Source organism: Bombina bombina, chromosome 1 (assembly GCF_027579735.1).
Source record: "Bombina bombina isolate aBomBom1 chromosome 1, aBomBom1.pri, whole genome shotgun sequence".
NCBI classification, from domain to species: Eukaryota; Metazoa; Chordata; class Amphibia; order Anura; family Bombinatoridae; genus Bombina; species Bombina bombina.
In genome coordinates, this window is record NC_069499.1 from 1,475,113,699 (window position 1) to 1,475,136,618 (window position 22,920).

At 43.6% G+C, this 22,920-nt stretch overlaps 1 protein-coding gene across 1 annotated transcript in view; it reads left to right on the forward strand.

Annotated features, from left to right (window-relative positions):
* Positions 1–22,920, forward strand: part of SDK2 (sidekick cell adhesion molecule 2) — a 476,461-nt gene that overhangs the window by 307,972 nt on the left and 145,569 nt on the right. The window contains exons 5-6 of the mRNA XM_053721253.1: positions 6,946–7,093; positions 15,148–15,281. Of these exons, the coding sequence (XP_053577228.1) occupies positions 6,946–7,093; positions 15,148–15,281 (282 nt within the window). The remainder of the gene's footprint in view (positions 1–6,945; positions 7,094–15,147; positions 15,282–22,920) is intronic.

Below are 22,920 nucleotides of genomic sequence, written 5' to 3' on the forward strand. Positions count from 1 at the left end.
TGGGTCCCAGTAGTACAGGTAGCTGTCAGTTTACGCCAGGGTTAGGTTCCAGGAGGAATGGTTGCAAATTGAAACCGTTGTAAATTGAAACCCAGTTTATAATGTAAGTCAATGGGAAGTGAGGGGTTTAGGTTCCAGGCCCCTCTCAAAACTGACATAAGTAACACCTAATACATTATTTTTAAAGCTTTGAAATGAAGACTTTAAATGCTAAACAGCATTATAAACCTAATAATATAGATTGTATCATCATCAAACTAAATTTAATGAACAAAAACATTTGCTAAACATCACCTAATAAAATAATTACACAACCGACTGCATCATCATCAAACTAAGTTTAAAGTGAAGGTAAACTTAGCTGTATTACTGTGCACTTATCTGCAATACAGCAAAAATCAATGGTACTTTCATTCATCAAAATCCTAAAATGTATCTCTATTATTAGTTTTTTAATTTATTAGCAGCAATCTTACAAGCGTTAGATTCAACCCGTTTTTTGATGTTTTTTTCAGCTTTTTGGTCACGTTGAGTTTCTGGCCAATTGACTTCCTGGCCGTTAGGCGGCCGTCATTTGACGTCACCGCTATCTCAAAAGCTCTGCGCATGCGTTAGGTTACTTCCTCTCCATTGAAAACCAAGCGCGTTGCCGAGATCAATGACGCTTGCATGATGCTTGCTATTTGTAATGCAAAAGGGCATTAACGCATGCGCATTATGTGAGATTCTGGATGTTTTGCGCATGCGCTGTATTTTACGAAGCCGGGCACGAGCATTGTAGGCACGTATAGAGCGGGTGGGAACGCTCTATACGTTATAAGCTAAAGAGAGAGGAAATGGACGGTGGGCGGAGATTGGAACAGAACTGTCGGGTAGAACAAATATATTTTTAAAAGAAATATGTTAGGTTAAAAAAAAAACAAAGTTAGCGACTGTGCATTTTGCAAGCTGATAGATAAAATAATGTTTACAGAAAGAGAAAACTTTACCTTCACTTTAATGAACAAAAACGTTTTTTTACTTGCATTTTTCTGTAATTAGTTCTCTGCATTGTTAGCATGTTAGATAATATTGGGTCTGTACCTATTCTATGCATTTCAGTCTGCAGTGATTAATAAGTGTCAGGGTGCCAGGAATCAGACTGAGACAAGAAGTGCAAAAATAATCACACCTTTATTAATAGCAAAAAATAATAAAAAGTCCACAAGTCAAATAACAAGCCAGGAGTCAAAACCAGAGCTGGTAGTCAGATGAGCCGAGTCAGGAGCCAAAGCGAATAGTCAGACGAGCCGGAATCAGGAACAAAGAAAACAGCAGAGTCCGGAACAAGCCAGGGATCAGGAACCAGGAAGGACGTCAGGCAGCCAGGTAATACACAGGAACTCTCACAAACAGGTCTGAGACAACGCAAAGGCAAAGCATACTGAACAGAGGCCCTTTAAATAATAAGTGATGACATCACAATTCTAAAAACTGCATCCTGTCTTACATGGATGATGCACACCAGTCTGGCCATAAAAGGAAGTGCAGGAAATGAGCAGCGTCCCCCACAATGCACCATAGTCAGGAAGAGAGGTGAGTAAAATGGCTGCCAGCAGCACATGGCAAACACAACAGGGAAAAACCCTGACAGTACCCTCCCCTCAACTACCCCTCACCCGCGGGAGGACAAAAGGCTTATTGGGGAAACGGGCATGGAAGGCACGGAGGAGTGCGGGAGCATGAACATCAGAGGAGGGAACCCAAGAATGCTTCTCCGGACCGTAGCCCCTCCAGTGAACCAAATACTGTACACGGCCAGTGGACATACAAGAGTCAATAATGCTGCTGACCTCATACTCCTCATGGTTGTCAACAAAAATAGGACGGGGACGAGGCAACACAGTGGTAAACCGATTACAAGCCAATGGTTTCAAGAGGGAGACATGAACAACATTGGAGATGCGCATAGCAGGAGGAAGGTCAAGAGCGTAGGCCACAGGATTAACCCGTCTGAGTATTCGAAAAGGATCAACATAACGGGAAGCCAATTTATTGGAAGGCACACAAAGGTTCAAGTTGCGGGAGGACAGCCAAACTCTCTCACCAACCTGGTAGGAAGGTGCGGGCAGACGCCTACGTTCAGCCTGGAACTTTTGGCGCTGCATAGAACGATGAAGGCAATCCTGAATCTGCACCCACGTGGAACAGAGTTGCCGGAGATGCTCCTCCAAAGCCGGAATACCCTGAGACATGAATGAATCGGGCAACAAGGATGGTTGAAACCCATAATTCGCCATGAATGGGGATAACTTGGAGGAAGCATTAATAGCACTATTGCGAGCAAACTCTGCCCAAGATAACAGTTCAGACCAATTATTGTGGTTATCTGAGACATAGCAACGGAGTAATTGTTGCAGAGCTTGATTAGACCGTTCCGCAGCCCCATTGGATTAAGGGTGATATGCCGAAGAGAAGGAAGGCTGTATCCCCATTTGAGCACAAAAGGAATGCCAAAATCTGGAGACAAACTGGCTACCCCGGTCCGACACTATCTCCTTGGGTAACCCATGTAAATGGAAGACCTCCCGGGCAAAAATTGAAGCAAGCTCCTGAGCGGTAGGCAGCTTCATCAAGGGAATGCAATGTGACATTTTAGAAAAACGGTCAACCACCATAAGGATAACAGTATTGCCATTGGAAACAGGGAGCTCGACAATGAAGTCTATGGAAAGATGTGTCCAAGGACGCTCACCATTAGCAATAGGTTGAAGAAGACCCACAGGAAGACATCGAGGAGTCTTATTCTGTGCACAAACTGAGCAGGAGGCAACATACGCAGCAACATCAGAATGAAGACCTGTCGAGTGACAGACCAAATCATTTGGTGCTTGCCTGGGTGACCTGCAGCTTTAGGATAGTGGTAAGTGTGCAAAAGTTTAGTTAGAAGATTCTCAGGAACAAAACACTTACCACTAGGTTTCTCAGGAGGTGCATTGGTTTGTTCAGCCAGGATCTCCTCCCCCAAGGGAGAAGTCAAATTAGTACGTATGGTAGCCAAAAAAAGGTCAGGAGGTATAACAGGAGTAGGTACAGACTCCTCCTTGGACAGAGGCGAAAATTGTCAAGAGAGGGCATCAGTCCTAACATTCTTACTACCAGGCAGGTAGGAGACCACATAATTAAACCGAGACAAAAATAGCGCCCATCTGGCCTGTCGGGGCGACAAACGTTTTGCTTCCGATAGATAAGTTAAATTCTTGTGGTCAGTAAGAATGAGCACTGGCACGCTAGTACCCTCAAGAAGATGCCTCCATTTCTTAAGTGCCAAAATTATGGCCCTGTCGCCAATTTCATAATTGAACTCCGCTGGAGACAATTTCTTAGAGAAGAAACCACACGGATGCAAGGAACCGTCAGGCGTAAGACATTGAGACAAGAGGGCACCTGCTCCAGTCTCAGACGCATTGACCTCAAGAACGAAAGGCAGGACAGGGTTAGGATGAGCCAGAACTGGAGCTGCAGCAAAGGCCTTAATGGCAGTAGGTGACCAATGGAGTGGATCATTCTCTTTATGGGTCCTGTCTGTGATAGGTTTGACCAAGGAAGAAAAGTTTTTAATAAACTTTCTATAGTAATTGGCGAACCCCAAAGAACGTTGAATAGACCGAAGACCAACTGGGCGAGGCCACTGCAGAACTGCAGATAACTTGTCAGGATCCATGGAGAACCCTGCAACGGAGATAACATAACCTAGGAAGGTTACTTGAGTCTGATGGAACTCACATTTCTTGAGTTTACAAAACAGGCCGTTCTCACGTAGTCTCTGAAGAACCCGTGTAACATCAGAACGATGAGCCTCAAGTGTGGGTGAGTGTATGAGGATGTCATCTAAGTACACCACAACACACTGTTGCAACATATCTCATAGGACATCATTAATAAATTCCTGAAAAACAGCAGGAGCATTACATAGGCCAAAGGGCATTACAAGATACTCATAATGCCCGCTCCTGGTGTTAAATGCTGTTTTCCATTCATGGCCCTCCTTAATCCTAACGAAATTGTACGCTCCTCTCAAATCAAGTTTAATAAAGACTGTAGCTCCCTTGGAATGGCTCTGGGTTGCAGGTCTATGGCACAATCGTAAGACCGGTGAGGAAGAAGTGAAGACAAGTGGAAATACATTGCGGGGACCACGACAACATTTCGGACCTGCGCCAGTCGAGACTGGGATTGTGCTTTTGGAGCCAGGGATAACCCAAAATGCAGAGAGTTTATCATGTGGAACTGGAGGGTTTCAAAATGGAGAGCCCCAACAGCCATGGACAACAAAGCAGTTTCGTGAGTAACGAGTGCGGGCTGAAGGGGCCTGCCATCAATGGCCTCAATAGCAAGCGGAACAGACCGAGGTAAAACAGGAATGGAGTGCTTTGATACAAAAGCACTGTCAATGAAATGGCCCGCAGCACCGGTGTCAACAAGAGCCTGGGTGACTATGGAGGAGTCCACCCAGGAAAGGACAACCGTGACCAAAGGTTTCTTCTTAAGCAGTTCCGGGGACGAGGATAAACTACACAAGGACTGCCCCCGACAGGACCTTAGATGTGAGCGTTTCCCGGCCGTGTAGGACAAGACTTCAAAAGGTGGCCCTGTAACCCACAATAGAGGCAGAGCCCCTCCCTCCTCCTAAAGGCCCTCTCCATCGCGGGGAGACGCGTGAATCCCAGCTGCATCGGCTCAGCAGTACCTGGTGACTCGGGACCAGGAGGCATGGGAGGAGAGGGAAGCATGGGTGGGAATGAACACGTAGGAGACAACAGAACAGGAGGCTTCCACAAACGCTCCTTGAAAGAGGGCCTCTCTCTGAGTCTGATGTCAATTAGGATAAAAAAAGACACCAATGCCTCGAGATCCTCTGGTAAATCTCTGGCAGCAACTTCGTCTTTAATCGCATCAGAGAGCCCATGAAAGAAGGCGGCAACAAGGGCTTCATTGTTCCAACCTACCTTTGCAGCAAGCGTACGGAACTCAATAGCATACTGAGCAACAGATCTTGTACCTTGCTGAATGGACATGTCGTTTAGCAGCAGAGGAGGAGCGAGCTGGAACATCAAATACCCTTCGAAAGGAAGCCACAAATTCAGGGTAATTTGAAATCACAGGTTTATTAGTCTTCCACATGGGATTAGCCCAGGCAAGAGCTGTGTCAGAGAGTAACGAGATGAGAAATCCCACCTTAGCTCTATCAGAGGGAAACGCCTGAGGTAACATGAGGTAAATGCCCACCTGGTTCAAAAACCCTCTGCACTGAATAGGATCGCCTCCATATCGCTGAGGTAGAGGTGCAGAACCGGACATGCTCCTGGTAGGCATAGGTGCAGCAGCGGAAACAGGAGCAGCCATAACCTGCGGGACACTTTGGTCCAAATGTGGAGTGCGAGTCGGCAGGGTTTGCAGGGCTAGTGCAAATTGATCCAAGCGGTGATCCTGTTCATCCATCCTGGAAATGATGGCAGGTAAAGGTGGATTATTAGCACCATCAGGATTCATGGCCTTTGCTTAATGTCAGGGTGCCAGGAATCAGACTGAGACGAGAAGTGCAAAAATAATCACACCTTTATTAATAGCAAAAAATAATAAAAAGTCCACAAGTCAAATAACAAGCCAGGAGTCAAAACCAGAGCTGGTAGTCAGACGAGCCGAGTCAGGAGCCAAAGTGAATAGTCAGACGAGCCGGAATCAGGAACAAGGAAAACAGCAGAGTCCGGAATAAGCCAGGGATCAGGAACCAGGAAGGACATCAGGCAGCCAGGTAATACACAGGAACTCTCACAAACAGGTCTGAGACAACGCAAAGGCAAAGCATACTGAACAGAGGCCCTTTAAATAATAAGTGATGACATCACAATTCTGAGACTGCATCCTGTCTCACATGGATGATGCACACCAGTCTGGCCATAAAAGGAAGTGCAGGAAATGAGCAGCGTCCCCCACAATGCACCATAGTCAGGACGAGAGGTGAGTAAAATGGCTGCCAGCAACACATGGCAAACACAACAGGGAAAAAACCCTGACAATAAGCAGTTAGGCACCCTCATCTCAAGCAGCTGGACAGGAATATAATAGGGAAGTGGCTGCTAGAGCTTGTTGCTCGATGGGTCTGGTCTGCTCTGTGTACACAGATCAATTTGAGTCTGCTAAGTTGCATTACTTTGCTGCAAAACAAGCAGACAGCTCCACCTACTGGCTATTTTAATTAGTGCACATGACTGAAAAAAAAGGTTGTTATTCTGAAACGGCGCAAATTGAACCGGCGTAAACCGAGGGCCACCTGTACTTTGCTTCTCCTGAGCCTACCTGGGTATGCTTTTAAACAAAGTATACCAAGAGAAGATAGTAAATTTGATAAAAGTGAATTGAAAAGTGATAGTAAATTTGATAAAAGTGAATTGAAAAGTCTCTTAAAACAGCATGCTCTTTAATCATGATCAAAGTGAAATTTGACTTTCATGTCACTTTAAGACAATTTAGTATAAATTCAGAACCTTTTTGATAACTAATGCATAGCCTGTCGATTATAGGAACATTATATTTAACTTGTATTTTTTGTTTCCTCTAAAAGAAAGCATTTTAAAATCTATTTCAGTTTAAAAAAAAAAAAAGAAACCTTTTTTCCTTTCATGAATAAATCAATGTTTTCAGAGGTGTGTCTACCATAACAGTTGTCCTTATTAGCCAGTAAGAATTGACCGGAAGTACATAACCAATACTGCAGTATTAGTTTCAATTTTAAATTAAACATCTTTTATTTCAGGCAAAATAAAATATTCTCAGTATATGTAAATGCTTCTTTTTCATGTGCATTATAATAAATGTTTTTAGTACAGTTTCCCTTTAGTCTCACAACGATGAATATTTGCTGATTATGTCCTAACATTTTTTTGTTTCTTTTTGTTTATGCAGATATGGGGAACTTTGAAGATGGAGATACCTCACAATCTGTCTCTCATGGGGATGCCGCTGTGATCACTGCACCTAGCATTGCCAGTTTTCCTCAACCCCAGGTCACATGGTTTAGGGATGGAAGGAAGATTCCCCCCAGCAACCGCATGTGAGTGTAGAACAAGGATACTCTGCATAGTCCTTGGTGTTTAAAATCGCATATCATTTTAACAGCTGTCCTTGTCTGGTTTGGCGAATCAGAATTTACTTTCAGTGCTGTGTCATTAGAAACTGTACTATTCTTCAGCTAGGTAATGAGATAGCATTATGAAAATTCCCGCTATGTGTCCTATATACTGTCACATACCTGTCTCATCAAGGAGTACAGGAGCTTTAATGAGCTGGCCATGTGTGCCCGTCTTATCTCTCTAATTGCAGAGGCTTATTATCCAGCTGATCTGGCAGGAGCATACCCTCAGAGAGAGCCTGTGCGGGGGAGATATCAGGAGAGAGATATGCCAGGAGACCCAGCTCAGATGGAAAAGAAGGCAGCAAACAGGGCAGCGAGGCAGGAATGTCACACATCAAATAGCTTCTAACAGAATCTTAGAGGGATTTTTAATTTTAGATGCCCGGTGTTAGATTAGTGCCGCTTATCAGGGCACTAACTGTGCCAAGGCAGAGACAAAAGCGTGTGCTGATGCCGCTGAAACCTTCCCCTGTCATTATATATATATCTCCCTGTAGGGCAGTAATCCTAAATTCGCTATAATTAGTTGGTTTGAGCTAACTAATGACAGTAATTTTGGTTACAGAAATTTACAAGAACGGTTAGCTGTTCAGTAGGTTTGGAATTCAGAATCCTTCAACCCTTAAAAAACTGTTCAAGTTCAAAATGTCTGTCTGTTTATGAAAAGAGTGAGTTTTATGCTGAATAGTGTGGTTTACAGGGTCATAATACACAAATGTGTTCTTTATTCCATCTAAAATAAAGTATATATATTGCAACATGTGCTGAATAAGGCTACTTACTGAGGTCACGTGTGGAAACTTTACCATGACAGATGTGAGAGCTGTCTCTAGCAGCCAATAATCATCAATAGTGCAATAAGCAACGTGCATTTTCTGCTACTTTGCAATGAACAACAAATGTCCCAATGCTGAATATACCTACTTTTTCTTGTTACACTTGGAGCGTTATCATTCATTTGTGAGATCTGCCCCTTGCAACCAATAATAATGAAATGCAGTTTTTCCCTTGCTGAATAAACCTAGTTTTTCTTGTCACATATGTGGAAGAATGTTCTCTCCACCACCGCAAATGTGAGAGCTATACTTAGTAACTATTGATTGTATTTAATGCTACAGAATGCAACACATATTTTCTTATTGATTCATTTTAAAGTTTGTTTCGCTTTCCCTAGCCAATCAGAAAACCAGATAGGTACACTACTTTCTATAGAAGGAGATAGCTAAGCCCCCATGACAACATTAGTAAGCCCTTTTGATCACACATGTCAAGTCATCTATATGAAAGAACAGCAGTTTTTCTTTGTTGAAAACAATACCTAGATAGGCTTAGGAGCAGCAAAGCACTACTGGGAGCTAGCTGCTGATTGGTGGCTGCACATATATGCTTATTGTCATTGGTTTACCTGATGTGTTCAGCTAGCTCCCAGTAGTGCATTGCTGCTCATTTAACAAAGGCTAAAAAGAAAACAAAGCAAATTTGATAATAGAAGTAATTGGAAAGTAGTTTACAATTGTGTGTTAAATCTGAATTGTGAAAGAAAACAAAATTGGGTTTCATGTCCCTTTAAGCTACTTTATTGCTTTACATGCAGAAAGTAACATTCATAACTGCTGTTTTCTCATATAGATCACTTGACGCGTGCACAAATCGGTTACAAATATTAACTATCATGAGGGCTTGGCTATCTCCTTCTTTGTTTTCTGATTGGCTAGGCGAAGGGAAACTGGTGAAAAATATGCTGCAAACTAAGGCCTAGATTTAGAGTTCGGCGGTAAAAGGGCTGTTAACGCTCCGCGGGTTTTTTTCTGGCCGCACCATAAATTTAACTCTGGTATCGAGAGTTCAAACAAATGCTGCGTTAGGCTCCAAAAAAGGAGCGTAGAGCATTTTTACCGCAAATGCAACTCTCGATACCAGAGTTGCTTACGGACGCGGCCGGCATCAAAAACGTGCTCGTGCACGATTCTCCCATAGGAAACAATGGGGCTGTTTGAGCTGAAAAAAAACCTAACACCTGCAAAAAAGCAGCGTTCAGCTCCTAACGCAGCCCCATTGTTTCCTATGGGGAAACACTTCCTACGTCTGCACCTAACACCCTAACATGTACCCCGAGTCTAAACACCCCTAACCTTACACTTATTAACTCCTAATCTGCCGCCCCCGCTATCGCTGACCCCTGCATTACACTTTTAACCCCTAATCTGCCGCTCCGTAAACCGCCGCCACCTACGTTATCCCTATGTACCCCTAATCTGCTGCCCTAACATCGCCGACCCCTATGTTATATTTATTAACCCCTAATCTGCCCCCCACAACGTCGCCGACACCTGCCTACACTTATTAACCCCTAATCTGCCGAGCGGACCTGAGCGCTACTATAATAAAGTTATTAACCCCTAATCCGCCTCACTAACCCTATCATAAATAGTATTAACCCCTAATCTGCCCTCCCTAACATCGCCGACACCTACCTTCAATTATTAACCCCTAATCTGCCGACCGGAGCTCACCGCTATTCTAATAAATGTATTAACCCCTAAAGCTAAGTCTAACCCTAACACTAACACCCCCCTAAGTTAAATATAATTTTTATCTAACGAAATAAATTAACTCTTATTAAATAAATGATTCCTATTTAAAGCTAAATACTTACCTGTAAAATAAATCCTAATATAGCTACAATATAAATTATAATTATATTATAGCTATTTTAGGATTAATATTTATTTTACAGGCAACTTTGTAATTATTTTAACCAGGTACAATAGCTATTAAATAGTTAAGAACTATTTAATAGTTACCTAGTTAAAATAATAACAAATTTACCTGTAAAATAAATCCTAACCTAAGATATAATTAAACCTAACACTACCCTATCAATAAAATAATTAAATAAACTACCTACAATTACCTACAATTAACCTAACACTACACTATCAATAAATTAATTAAACACAATTGCTACAAATAAATAAAATTAAATAAACTATCTAAAGTACAAAAAATAAAAAAGAACTAAGTTACAGAAAATAATAAAATATTTACAAACATAAGAAAAATATTACAACAATTTTAAACTAATTACACCTACTCTAAGCCCCCTAATAAAATAACAAAGCCCCCCAAAATAAAAAATTCACTACCCTATTCTAAAATACAAATATTACAAGCTCTTTTACCTTACCAGCCCTGAACAGGGCCCTTTGCGGGGCATGCCCCAAGAATTTCAGCTCTTTTGCCTGTAAAAAAAAACATACAATACCCCCCCCCCCAACATTACAACCCACCACCCACATACCCCTAATCTAACCCAAACCCCCCTTAAATAAACCTAACACTACCCCCCTGATGATCTTCCTACCTTGTCTTCACCATGCCAGGTTCACCGATCCGTCCTGGCTCCAAGATCTTCATCCAACCCAAGCGGGGGCTAGACATCCACTGAAGAAGTCCAGAAGAGGGTCCAAAGTCTTCCTCCTATCCGGCAAGAAGAGGACATCCGGACCGGCAAACATCTTCTCCAAGCGGCATCTTCTATCTTCTTCCATCCGATGACGACCGGCTCCATCTTGAAGACCTCCAGCGCGGATCCATCCTCTTCTTCCGACGACTAGACGACGAATGACGGTTCCTTTAAGGGACGTCATCCAAGATGGCGTCCCTCGAATTCCGATTGGCTGATAGGATTCTATCAGCCAATCGGAATTAAGGTAGGAATTTTCTGATTGGCTGATGGAATCAGCCAATCAGAATCAAGTTCAATCCGATTGGCTGATCCAATCAGCCAATCAGATTGAGCTCGCATTCTATTGGCTGATCGGAACAGCCAATAGAATGCGAGCTCAATCTGATTGGCTGATTGGATCAGCCAATCGGATTGAACTATATTCTGATTGGCTGATTCCATCAGCCAATCAGAAAATTCCTACCTTAATTCCGATTGGCTGATAGAATCCTATCAGCCAATCGGAATTCGAGGGACGCCATCTTGGATGACGTCCCTTAAAGGAACCGTCATTCGTCGTCTAGTCGTCGGAAGAAGAGGATGGATCCGCGCTGGAGGTCTTCAAGATGGAGCCGGTCGTCATCGGATGGAAGAAGATAGAAGATGCCGCTTGGAGAAGATGTTTGCCGGTCCGGATGTCCTCTTCTTGCCGGATAGGAGGAAGACTTTGGACCCTCTTCTGGACTTCTTCAGTGGATGTCTAGCCCCCGCTTGGGTTGGATGAAGATCTTGGAGCCAGGACGGATCGGTGAACCTGGCATGGTGAAGACAAGGTAGGAAGATCATCAGGGGGGTAGTGTTAGGTTTATTTAAGGGGGGTTTGGGTTAGATTAGGGGTATGTGGGTGGTGGGTTGTAATGTTGGGGGGGGGTATTGTATGTTTTTTTTTACAGGCAAAAGAGCTGAAATTCTTGGGGCATGCCCCGCAAAGGGCCCTGTTCAGGGCTGGTAAGGTAAAAGAGCTTGTAATATTTGTATTTTAGAATAGGGTAGGGAATATTTTATTTTGGGGGGCTTTGTTATTTTATTAGGGGGCTTAGAGTAGGTGTAATTAGTTTAAAATTGTTGTAATATTTTTCTTATCTTTGTAAATATTTTATTATTTTCTGTAACTTAGTTCTTTTTTATTTTTTGTACTTTAGATAGTTTATTTAATTTTATTTATTTGTAGCAATTGTGTTTAATTAATTTATTGATAGTGTAGTGTTAGGTTAATTGTAGGTAATTGTAGGTAGTTTATTTAATTATTTTATTGATAGGGTAGTGTTAGGTTTAATTATATCTTAGGTTAGGATTTATTTTACAGGTAAATTTGTTATTATTTTAACTAGGTAACTATTAAATAGTTCTTAACTATTTAATAGCTATTGTACCTGGTTAAAATAATTACAAAGTTGCCTGTAAAATAAATATTAATCCTAAAATAGCTATAATATAATTATAAATTATATTGTAGCTATATTAGGATTTATTTTACAGGTAAGTATTTAGCTTTAAATAGGAATTATTTATTTAATAAGAGTTAATTTATTTCGTTAGATAAAAATTATATTTAACTTAGGGGGGTGTTAGTGTTAGGGTTAGACTTAGCTTTAGGGGTTAATACATTTATTAGAATAGCGGTGAGCTCCGGTCGGCAGATTAGGGGTTAATAATTGAAGGTAGGTGTCGGCGATGTTAGGGAGGGCAGATTAGGGGTTAATACTATTTATGATAGGGTTAGTGAGGCGGATTAGGGGTTAATAACTTTATTATAGTAGCGCTCAGGTCCGCTCGGCAGATTAGGGGTTAATAAGTGTAGGTAGGTGTCGGCGACGTTGTGGGGGGCAGATTAGGGGTTAATAAATATAACATAGGGGTCGGCGATGTTAGGGGTAGCAGATTAGGGGTACATAGGGATAACGTAGGTGGCGGCGATTTGCGGTCGGAAGATTAGGGGTTAATTATTTTAAGTAGCTTGCGGCGACGTTGTGGGGGGCAAGTTAGGGGTTAATAGATATAATACAGGGGTCGGCGGTGTTAGGGGCAGCAGATTAGGGGTACATAAGTATAACGTAGGTGGCGGTCGGCAGATTAGGGGTTAAAATTTTTAATCGAGTTGCGGCGATGTGGGGGGACCTCGGTTTAGGGGTACATAGGTAGTTTATGGGTGTTAGTGTACTTTAGGGTACAGTAGTTAAGAGCTTTATAAACCGGCGTTAGCCAGAAAGCTCTTAACTCCTGCTATTTTCAGGCGGCTGGAATCTTGTCGTTAGAGCTCTAACGCTCACTGCAGAAACGACTCTAAATACCGGCGTTAGGAAGATCCCATTGAAAAGATAGGCTACGCAAATGGCGTAGGGGGATCTGCGGTATGGAAAAGTCGCGGCTGTAAAGTGAGCGTTAGACCCTTTAATCACTGACTCCAAATACCAGCGGGCGCCCAAAACCAGCGTTAGGAGCCTCTAACGCTGGTTTTGACGGCTACCGCCGAACTCTAAATCTAGGCCTAAGACTTAGATTAAGAGTGGCTGTTTATTGCTACCTCGAGCTCGCAGTAGCAATTAGCGCTCAAAAATTAACCTTTAAAATGAATGTGCCCCAATTGCCCCCAAATTACAGTTTGTAGTTCTTTTTTTCAAAATAAAAAATAGTAGTTTTTTTTTTATTTATTTTTTAAAAATAACTGCACTAGGCAGTTTTTGGAGGCTAAAGTTGGCGGCTGCTGTGTGTTAAGGAAAAAAAGCGGCACTGAAAAGTGCCTTTACTTAGCGGTCTATGGAAACTGTGTGTTCCCTGTGAATATACTGTATATGTATATATTCATATACATATATATTTACAATCTGCTGCCCATCGCTGCGCAACTTACCCCCTTCGCTACACTAGGTTCTGTGCCGTGCCTGACAGCAGGAGAACGAGGCTCCCATTGGAGCTTATGGAAACGCTCTCTCCTGAGCGCAGTGCTTCTGTGCAATGCGAACGTGAGGTTGTGTTCACATTGTGGCTAACTTGTAATATTAGCGCACATTTGCTCTGTTATTACAAAGTGGAGCCCAAATATCTCTTTAGCGAAAGCACAATATTGTGCTCCACTCGTAATTTGGCTCTAAATGTGTTAATGAAAAATTGATCAAACGGTTGTTATTTAGATTTAATTAGTGTTTACAAGTTGCCCTCATAAATAAATGCATTATAAAAAAAACTTTGAAGTTTGATATCCCTTTAAGCGTTGTCTTTAAACAGCTGGATTACACACTGAGTGAGGCTGGATGGATACATGATCTACTGCGCCTATCTTTGATATATCTATATAGTATATAGTATAGAATATTTCAGTATGGTTGAGAGTTCAGCTTTCCTATTGCTTTTATCTCAACAGTTGTGAGCAATAAAGTTATTGTCTTTGAAGTATTGACATCCAAAGAAATATCTGATAAGCTACAACTTTCTACACAGGGATAAATCAAAACTGCAAATATATGGTCTCTCTACTTAGTCATTGTAGGGATTTCATATTATATAAAGAAAATAATGTGAGAAACTGTAGAAAATGCTTAAACTTTACCAATATATATAAAATACAGCAAAGCCATTCTCTTGCAAAGACATGAACCTACCCAACTGAATATGTCTTAAAGAAAGTTAAAAATCACTCTGGGATTGTACAATATTTAATGCACTTTGACATTGAAACGCATTTAAAAAAATACTGCTTTATACCAGTCAGCCTCTGATTGGTGCATATGCATAAAGGTGCCAATCACTAATTAAAGGGACACTCAAGTCAAAATTAAACTTTCATGATTCAGATAGAGCATGCAATGTTAAACAAATTTCCAATTTACTTTTATTAACAAAATGTGCACAGTCTTTTTATATTTACACTTTTTGAGTCACCGGCTCCTACCGAGCATGTGCAAGAATTCATATAATATACGTTTATGCATTTGTGATTGGCTGATAGCTGTCACATGATGCAGTGGGAGTGGAAATAGATATAACTCTGCAATATACTTTCATTATTTATTTTGGTCCCTTTTCCTGTAATCCCATTATGAAATTGTTAGCTTTTCAGTTTCTGTTAGAAATGAAAGTGCAGAACACTGTTATATGTCACACAGCCAATGGCTGCACACTCTTGTGACCTATTTATAACTGTCCTAAATTGGCCACAGCAGGGAAGGTAACCTAAGTTGCAACATGGCAGCTTCCATTGTTTTATAGAAACTAAAACTTTAGACTTATTTTGGTTTTCAAATGTAATTGATGGGGCATATATGGTGGTGTTTTTTGTTTTTGTGCTGCTTATGCCTCAGAAAGGGTTCATAAAAAATATGCACAATCTGATAATAGGAGTATAATTGGAAAGTCTCTTAAAACTGCATGCTCTATCTGAACCATGAAAGTTAAATTTTCACTTTACTGTCCCTTTAAGCACTGTCGGTAAATCTAAGCCAAGGGTCTTTGTTGTTTTTCTCATCAGAGCTATCACCAAGGACAACACATTGGTAATTCTCTCCAGTGTGGCACCTGATGCCGGACGCTACTATGTGCAGGCGGTCAATGACAAGAATGGAGACAACAAAACCAGCCAGCCCATCACGTTGACTGTTGAGAGTAAGTGATGACTTCCTTTGATGAGGTCTAACCTGGGTACTGTCTATTAACCACTATCTTTTTTGTGTGTGTGTCATTAATAAATTAGATTGTAAGTTTTACAGGTTAGGCCATCAAATGGATTAAACCAATGATCATATTAAATGTAGGCTGAAAATACAGACAATGGCAAACAATTTTCTATAGGAGATATTTATGGTGGAACACAGATTTTATTTATTTTATTTTTAGCTTTTCTATAGTAGTGTGATGAGGACCCTACTGCTTTTAGAGATTGACAGAGTTAGGAGCCAACAGATCAATAGCAGGGGTGCATATAAATGCCAAGGCATGCGAAGTAAAGAAAAATAAACCCCCTTAATCCTGAATTCGGCAGACAGGCAGAAAAGCTGCTGATCCAGCATACGGAATGGGCTTGTGGCAGCTTTATCGTAGGGCAGAAGAAGCTTGCGCAGAAAAATTAATGGGCTGTAGCAGGAATCCACTAGTCCGATAAGTCTGCGGGGGAAGAGAGAGTTGGGGGGGGAGTGGCTGCTGTTATGTCTTCTGTGAATTTACTATGTTTCGTTCATCTAACTCCACAGGGTCTTTAAAAGCTGACTAACAGCGGGGAGGAGTTCTGTCTTGAAATTGTTATCCATGTAAACAAAAATCCATGCATTATGTATGTTCATTTGAAAGTCATTATATATAATCTCATGTTGCAGTATGCATTTTAGGACCCTAGCTTTGTGAAGTTGTTGGAAGTACTATAGCTGTTTATAAAACACTGAATCAATATTAGGAATTGCTCTTTATGTTCTAATCAACAAATCTTGTACTTAGTCTTTTTTGGATCAGCAACTGTTTTTCTTTATTGAAGGCAATTAAGATTAAGACCTTTTAAATAATACACATTCTACACAATCAAAATGCAAGTAAATTATATTTATTTTGCCTTGACATTTCAAGTAGAATGTAATTTATAAAGGAAAATTAAAGCTTAGTTCTAGTGTGCGTCTGTGCGTGTTTCCATAACTTAATCCAGAATCCAGCATGTCTTCTGCCAAGTTCAGTGTTCCTTCCTGTTTGTATTTTGTCCCCTCCTGCTTAGCTAACACCTATAGCAAGAAAGAGGAATAGAATGGATAGAATGTCTGCTGCCAGAGAAGGCTGCATTACAGAACATGCTGAAGTATTCATTTATGGATTTATTTTATTTTTTATTTTTTTTATTTTTGGAGGGGGGTATGTGTTTTGTGGGGGTCTAGCAGTTAGACGCATTATGGGGATGTTAGTAAGGGGTCCCTTGGATGCTGGAGTAGCTGGAATTCCTTAGTAGATCTGAGAATGCAAAGGGGGCTGTGATTGCTAATATGGCTCAGATAGGCTAGTGGACCTCAGGATGGTAATGGGCCTCAGGTATGCTAGTGGCACTCAGAATGGTAATGGGCCCCAGGTAGGCTAATAGCACTCAGGATGGTAATGGGCCCCAAGTAGGCTAGTGGAGCCGAGTATGCCAACAGGGCTAATGTAGACTAGTGGTCTAGGGATGCTATTGGGACTAAGGCAGGATAGTGGAGCTGATGTTTGCTAGTGACACTGAGGATGCCAGTGAGGTGGCTTTAGGCTAGTGGAGTTGAGTATACTAGTGGGGCTGATGTAGTCTAGTGGAGTTGAGGATACCAGTGGGACTGTTGTAAGCTATTGACACTGAGGATGCCAATGATGCTGATTTAGGCTATTGGAGCTGAGCATGCTAGTTAGGTTGATGTAGGCTAGTGGAGCTGAGAATGCCAGTTGGGCTGATGTAGGCACTGAGGATTCCAACATAGCTGATGTGGGCGAGTGGTAGGGAGAATGCCATCAGGACTTATTTAGGCTAGTGGTGCTGAGGATGCTAGTGGGGCTGATGGAATCTAGTGGAGCTGAGAATGCCAGAATGGATAATATAGACTAGAGATGCTGAGTATGCCAGAAGAGGGATGATGTAGGCTAGAGGTTCTGAGGATGCCAGAAGAGGGATAATGTAGGCTAGAGGTGCTGAGGATGCGAGAAGGGATGATGTATGCTAGTGGCAGTGAGGATGCCAGCCGGACTGATTTAGGCTAGTGGTGCTGAGAATGCTAGTGGGGTTGATGTAAACTAGTGGAGCTGAGGATCCCAGAAGGGATGAGGTAGGCTAGTGGTGCTGAGGATGCCAGGAGAGATTATGTAGACTAATGGTGCTGAGGATGCTAGTGGGGCTGATGTAATCTAGTGGTGCTGAGGTTAAAGCAGGGATAAAATAGGCTAGTGGAGCTGAGGATGCCGGAAGTGATGATGTTGGCTTGTAGTGCTAAGGATGACAACAGGCCTGATGTAGGCTAGTGGTGCTGAGGTGCCAGCAGGGATGATGTAGGCTAGTGGTGCTGAGGGTGCCAGCAGAGTTGATGTAGGTTAGTAGTGCTGAGGATGCCAGCAGGGTTGATGTAGGTTAGTAGTGCTGAGGGTGCCAGCAGGGATGATGTAGGCTAGTGGTGCTGAGGGTGCCAGCGGGGATGATGTAGACTAGTGGTGCTGAGGGTGCCTGCGGGGATGATGTAGGCTAGTGGTGCTGAGGGTGCCAGCGGGGATGACGTAGGTTAGTGGTGCTGAGGGTGCCAGCAGAGTTGATGTAGGTTAGTAGTGCTGAGGGCGCCAGCGGGGATGATGTAGGCTAGTGGTGCTGAGGGTGCCAGTGGGGATGATGTAGACTAGTGGTGCTGAGGGTGCCAGCGGGGATGATGTAGGCTAGTGGTGTAGAGAATGCCGGAAGTGATGATGTAGGCTAGTAGCGTTAAGGATGCCAACAGGCCTGATGTAGGCTAGTGGTTCTGAGGTGCCAGTAGGGATGATGTAGGCTAGTGGTGCTTAGGGTGCCAGCAGAGTTGATGTAGGTTAGTAGTGCTGAGGATGCCAGCAGGGTTGATGTAGGTTAGTAGTGCTGAGGATGCCAGCAGGGATGATGTAGGCTAGTGGTGCTGAGGGTGCCAGCGGGGATGATGTAAGCTAGTGGTGCTGAGTGTGCCAGCGGGGATTATGTAGACTAGTGGTGCTGAGGGTGCCAGCAGAGTTGATGTAGGTTAGTAGTGCTGAGGATGTCAGCAGGGTTGATGTAGGTTAGTAGGGCTGAGGATGCCAGCAGGGATGATGTAGGCTAGTGGTGCTGAGGGTGCCAGCGGGGATGATGTAAGCTAGTGGTGCTGAGGGTGCCAGCGGGGATGATGTAGGCTAGTGGTGTTGAGGATGCCAGCAGAGTTGATGTAGGTTAGTAGTGCTGAGGATGCCAGCAGGGTTGATGTAGGCTAGTAGTGCTGAGGATGCCAGCAGGGATGATGTAGGCTAGTGGTGCTGAGGGTGCCAGCAGGGATGATGTAGGCTAGTGGTTCTGAGGTGCCAGCAGGGATGATGTAGGCTAGTGGTGCTGAGGGTGCCAGCAGGGTTGATGTAGGCTAGTAGTGCTGAGGGTGCCAGCAGGGATGATGTAGGTTAGTAGTGCTGAGGGTGCCAGCAGGGTTGATGTAGGCTAGTAGTGCTGAGGGTGCCAGCAGGGATGATGTAGGTTAGTAGTGCTGAGGATGCCAGCAGGGATGATGTAAGCTAGTGGTGCTGAGGGTGCCAGCGGGGATGATGTAGGCTAGTGGTGTTGAGGGTGCCAGCGGGATGATGTAGGCTAGTGGTGTTGAGGATGCCAGCAGGGCCAATGTAGGCTAGTAACAGTGATGATGCCAGTTGGGCTGATGCACACTAGTGGCCCTGAGGATGTCAACAGGGCTGATGTAGGCTAGTGGTGCTGAGGATGCTAGTTAAGATTATGTAAGATTGTGTCCCAGAGGGTGACAGCAGGGCTGATGTAGGTTAGTTGCGCTGAGGATGCCAATTGAACTGGTGCAGGCTAGTGGCTAAGAATACCAGTTAGGCTAGTGGTGCAGAGGATACTAGTTAGGCTGATTTAGGTAATGGAGCTGTGGATGCTAGTTGGCCTGATGTAGGCTAGCGGTGCTAAAGTGCCAGCAGGGATTATTCTGCTAGTGGTGCTAAGGTGTAAGCATGCAATATGTAAGCTAGTGGTGCTGAGGTGTAAGCAGGCATTATGTAGGCTAGTGGTGATAAGGTGCACACAGGCATTATGTAGGCTAGTGGTGCTAAGGTGTAAGCAGGCATTATGTAGGCTAGTGGTGATAAGGTGCACGCAGGCATTATGTAGGCTAGTGGTGCTAAGGTGTAAGCATGCAATATGTAAGCTAGTGGTGCTAAGGTGTAAGCAGGCATTATGTAGGCTAGTGGTTCTAAGGTGCAAGCAGGCATTATGTAGACTAGTGGTGCTAAGGTGCAAGCAGGCATTATGTAGACTAGTGGTGCTAAGGTGCAAACAGGCATTATGTAGGCTAGTGGTGCTAAGGTGCAAGCAGGCATTATATAGACTAAGTGTGCTAAGGTGCAAGCAGGCATTATGTAGACTAGTGGTGCCAGCAGGGATGATGTAGACTAGTGGTCTGGGGATGCTAGTGGGACCAAGGCAGGATAGTGGAGCTGATGTTTGCTAGTGACACTGAGGATGCCAGTGAGTTGGCTTAAGCCTAGTGGAGCTAAGTATACTAGTGGGGCTGATGTAGAAGTCTAGTGGAGTTTAGGATACCAGTGGGACTGTTCTAAGCTATTGACACAGAAGATGCCAATGATGCTGATTTATTGGAGCTGAGCATGCTAGTTGGACTGATGTAGGCACTGAGAATTCCAACATAGCTGATGTGGGCGAGTGGTAAGGAGAATGCCATCAGGACTTATTTAGGCTAGTGGTGCTGAGGATGCTAGTGAGGCTGATGTAATCTAGTGGAGCTGAGAATGCCAGAATGGATGATATAGACTAAAGGTGCTGAGGATGCCAGAAGAGGGATGATGTAGGCTAGAGTTGCTGAGGATGCCAGAAGAGGGATGATGTAGGCTAGAGGTGCTGAGGATGCCAGAAGAGAGATGATGTAGGCTAGAGGTGCTGAGGATGCTAGAAGAGGGATGATGTAGGCTAGAGGTTCTGAGGATGCCAGAAGAGAGATGATGTAGGCTAGAGGTGCTGAGGATGCCAGAAGAGGGATGATGTAGGCTAGAGGTTCTGAGGATGCCAGAAGAGAGATGATGTAGGCTAGAGGTGCTGAGGATGCCAGAAGAGGGATGATGTAGGCTAGAGGTGCTGAGGATGCCAGAAGAGAGATGATGTAGGCTAGAGGTGCTGAGGATGCCAGAAGAGAGATGATGTAGGCTAGAGGTGCTGAGGATGCCAGAAGAGAGATGATGTAGGCTAGAGGTGCTGAGGATGCCAGAAGAGGGATGATGTAGGCTAGAGGTGCTGAGGATGCCAGAAGAGAGATGATGTAGGCTAGAGGTGCTGAGGATGCTAGAAGAGGGATGATGTAGGCTAGAGGTTCTGAGGATGCCAGAAGAGAGATGATGTAGGCTAGAGGTGCTGAGGATGCCAGAAGAGGGATGATGTAGGCTAGAGGTGCTGAGGATGATAGAAGGGATAATGTAAGCTAGTGGCAGTGAGGATGCCAGCCGGACTGATTTAGGCTAGTGGTGCTGAGAATGCTAGTGGGGTTGATATAATCTAGTGGAGCTGAGTATCCCAGAAGGGATGAGGTAGGCTAGAGATGCTGAGGATGCCAGAAGAGATGATGTAGACTAATGGTGCTGAGGATGCTAGTGGGGCTGATGTAATCTAGTAGTGCTGAGGATAAAGCAGGTATAATGTAGGCTAGTGGAGCTGAGGATGCCGGAAGTGATGATGTTGGCTAGTAGTGCTAAGGATGACAACAGGCCTGATGTAGGCTAGTGGGGCTGAGGTGCCAGCAGAGATGATGTAGGCTAGTGGTGCTGAGGATGCCAGCAGAGTTGATGTTAGTTAGTAGTGCTGAGGATGCCAGCAAAGTTGATGTTAGTTAGTAGTGCTGAGGATGCCAGCAGAGTTGATGTTAGTTAGTAGTGCTGAGGATGCCAGCAGGGTTAATGTAGGTTAGTAGTGCTGAGGGTGCCAGCAAGGTTGATGTAGGTTAGTAGTGCTGAGGGTGCCAGCAAGGTTGATGTAGGTTAGTAGTGCTGAGGGTCCCAGCAGGGATGATGTAGGCTAGAGGTGCTGAGGGTGCCAGCAGGGATTTTGTAGACTAGTGGTGCTGAGGGTGCCAGCAGGGATGATGTAGGACAGTGGTGCTGAGGGTGCCAGCGGGGATGATGTAGGCTAGTAGTGGTGAGGGTGTCATTAGGGATGATGTAGGCTAGTGGTGCTGATTGTGCCAGCAGGGAGGATGTAGGCTAGTGGTGCTGAGGGTTCCAGCGGGGATGATGTAGGCTAGTGGTGTTGAGGATGTCAGCAGGGCCGATGTAGGCTAGTGACAGTGATGATGCCAGTTGGGCTGATGCACACTAGTGGCAAGCAGGCATTATATAGCCTAGTGGTGCTAAGGTGGAAGCAGGCATTATGAAGGCTAGTGGTGCTAAGGTGCAAGCAGGCATTATGTAGGCTAGTGGTGCTAAGGTGCAAGCAGGCATTATGTAGGCTAGTGGTGCTAAGGTGAAAGCAGACATTATCTAGGCTAGTGGTTCTAAGGTGCAAGCAGGCATTATGTAGACTAGTGGTGCTGATGATGCCAGCAGGGATGATGTAGACTAGTGGTGCTGAGGTGCCATCAGGAACTGTTCTGCTAGTGATGCTCTAGATACTATTGGGACAGATGTAGACTTGGGAGGTTATGGTAATAACCGTGGGACCAGAACTGGTTTAGGGATTATTCTGCTGGGGGCTAGTTTGGATTCATTGTAACTCACTGGACTGAATACTTTGACCAGCTATAAAGAGTTGGTATTATTTAGTGACAAACTGTGATTGGATTGTGAAACTTCTGCAGGAACTAAGCTGCTTTATGCTTCTATCACATTATTTACAGCTCACTGCTTGTAATGGATAAAATCTGATAGAACATTTTGCAGGTCCAGTTCCCTTCAATCAATGGTCTAGCAAGAAGTAATCACACTGTAATGGCTGATGCTTGTAGAAGGGCATGGCTTCTTATCATTTTTGTTTCTGAACAAACATTTCTGCCTCGTCCTCCACTAGAGCACTTTGTATATCAAAACTTTATTTACAATTCTCTCATGTGTTATTACCCTTACACTGTGTGTGTGTGTGTGTGTGTGTGTGTGTATATATATATACCTATTATTTATCCCCTAAGTAAGTAATCTATTTGTGAATGGGGAGCCCTTCATTGGCTCCCCATTCACAGTAGAATTAAATTCGAAATTCTCACCCTTACATACAAAGCTCTCACCAACACTGCTCCCCTCTACCTATCCTCTCTAATACACAAGTATACTCCAGCCCGCCCACTAAGATCCAACAATGACCTGCTCCTTGCATCCGCGACTATCACCTCCTCTCATGCTAGACTGCAGGACTTCTGTCGTGCCACACCTACCCTCTGGAACACTCTCCCTCGTGCTGTCAGGCTTTGCCCAAATCTTTCTTCCTTTAAATGCTCCCTGAAGACTTTTCTATTAAGGGAAGCCTACCACCCAACTCAATAATAAATTAATTTCACTTACCTAACATTTCCCTCATCTAACTCTGTATTAACATCTTTCTCAATCT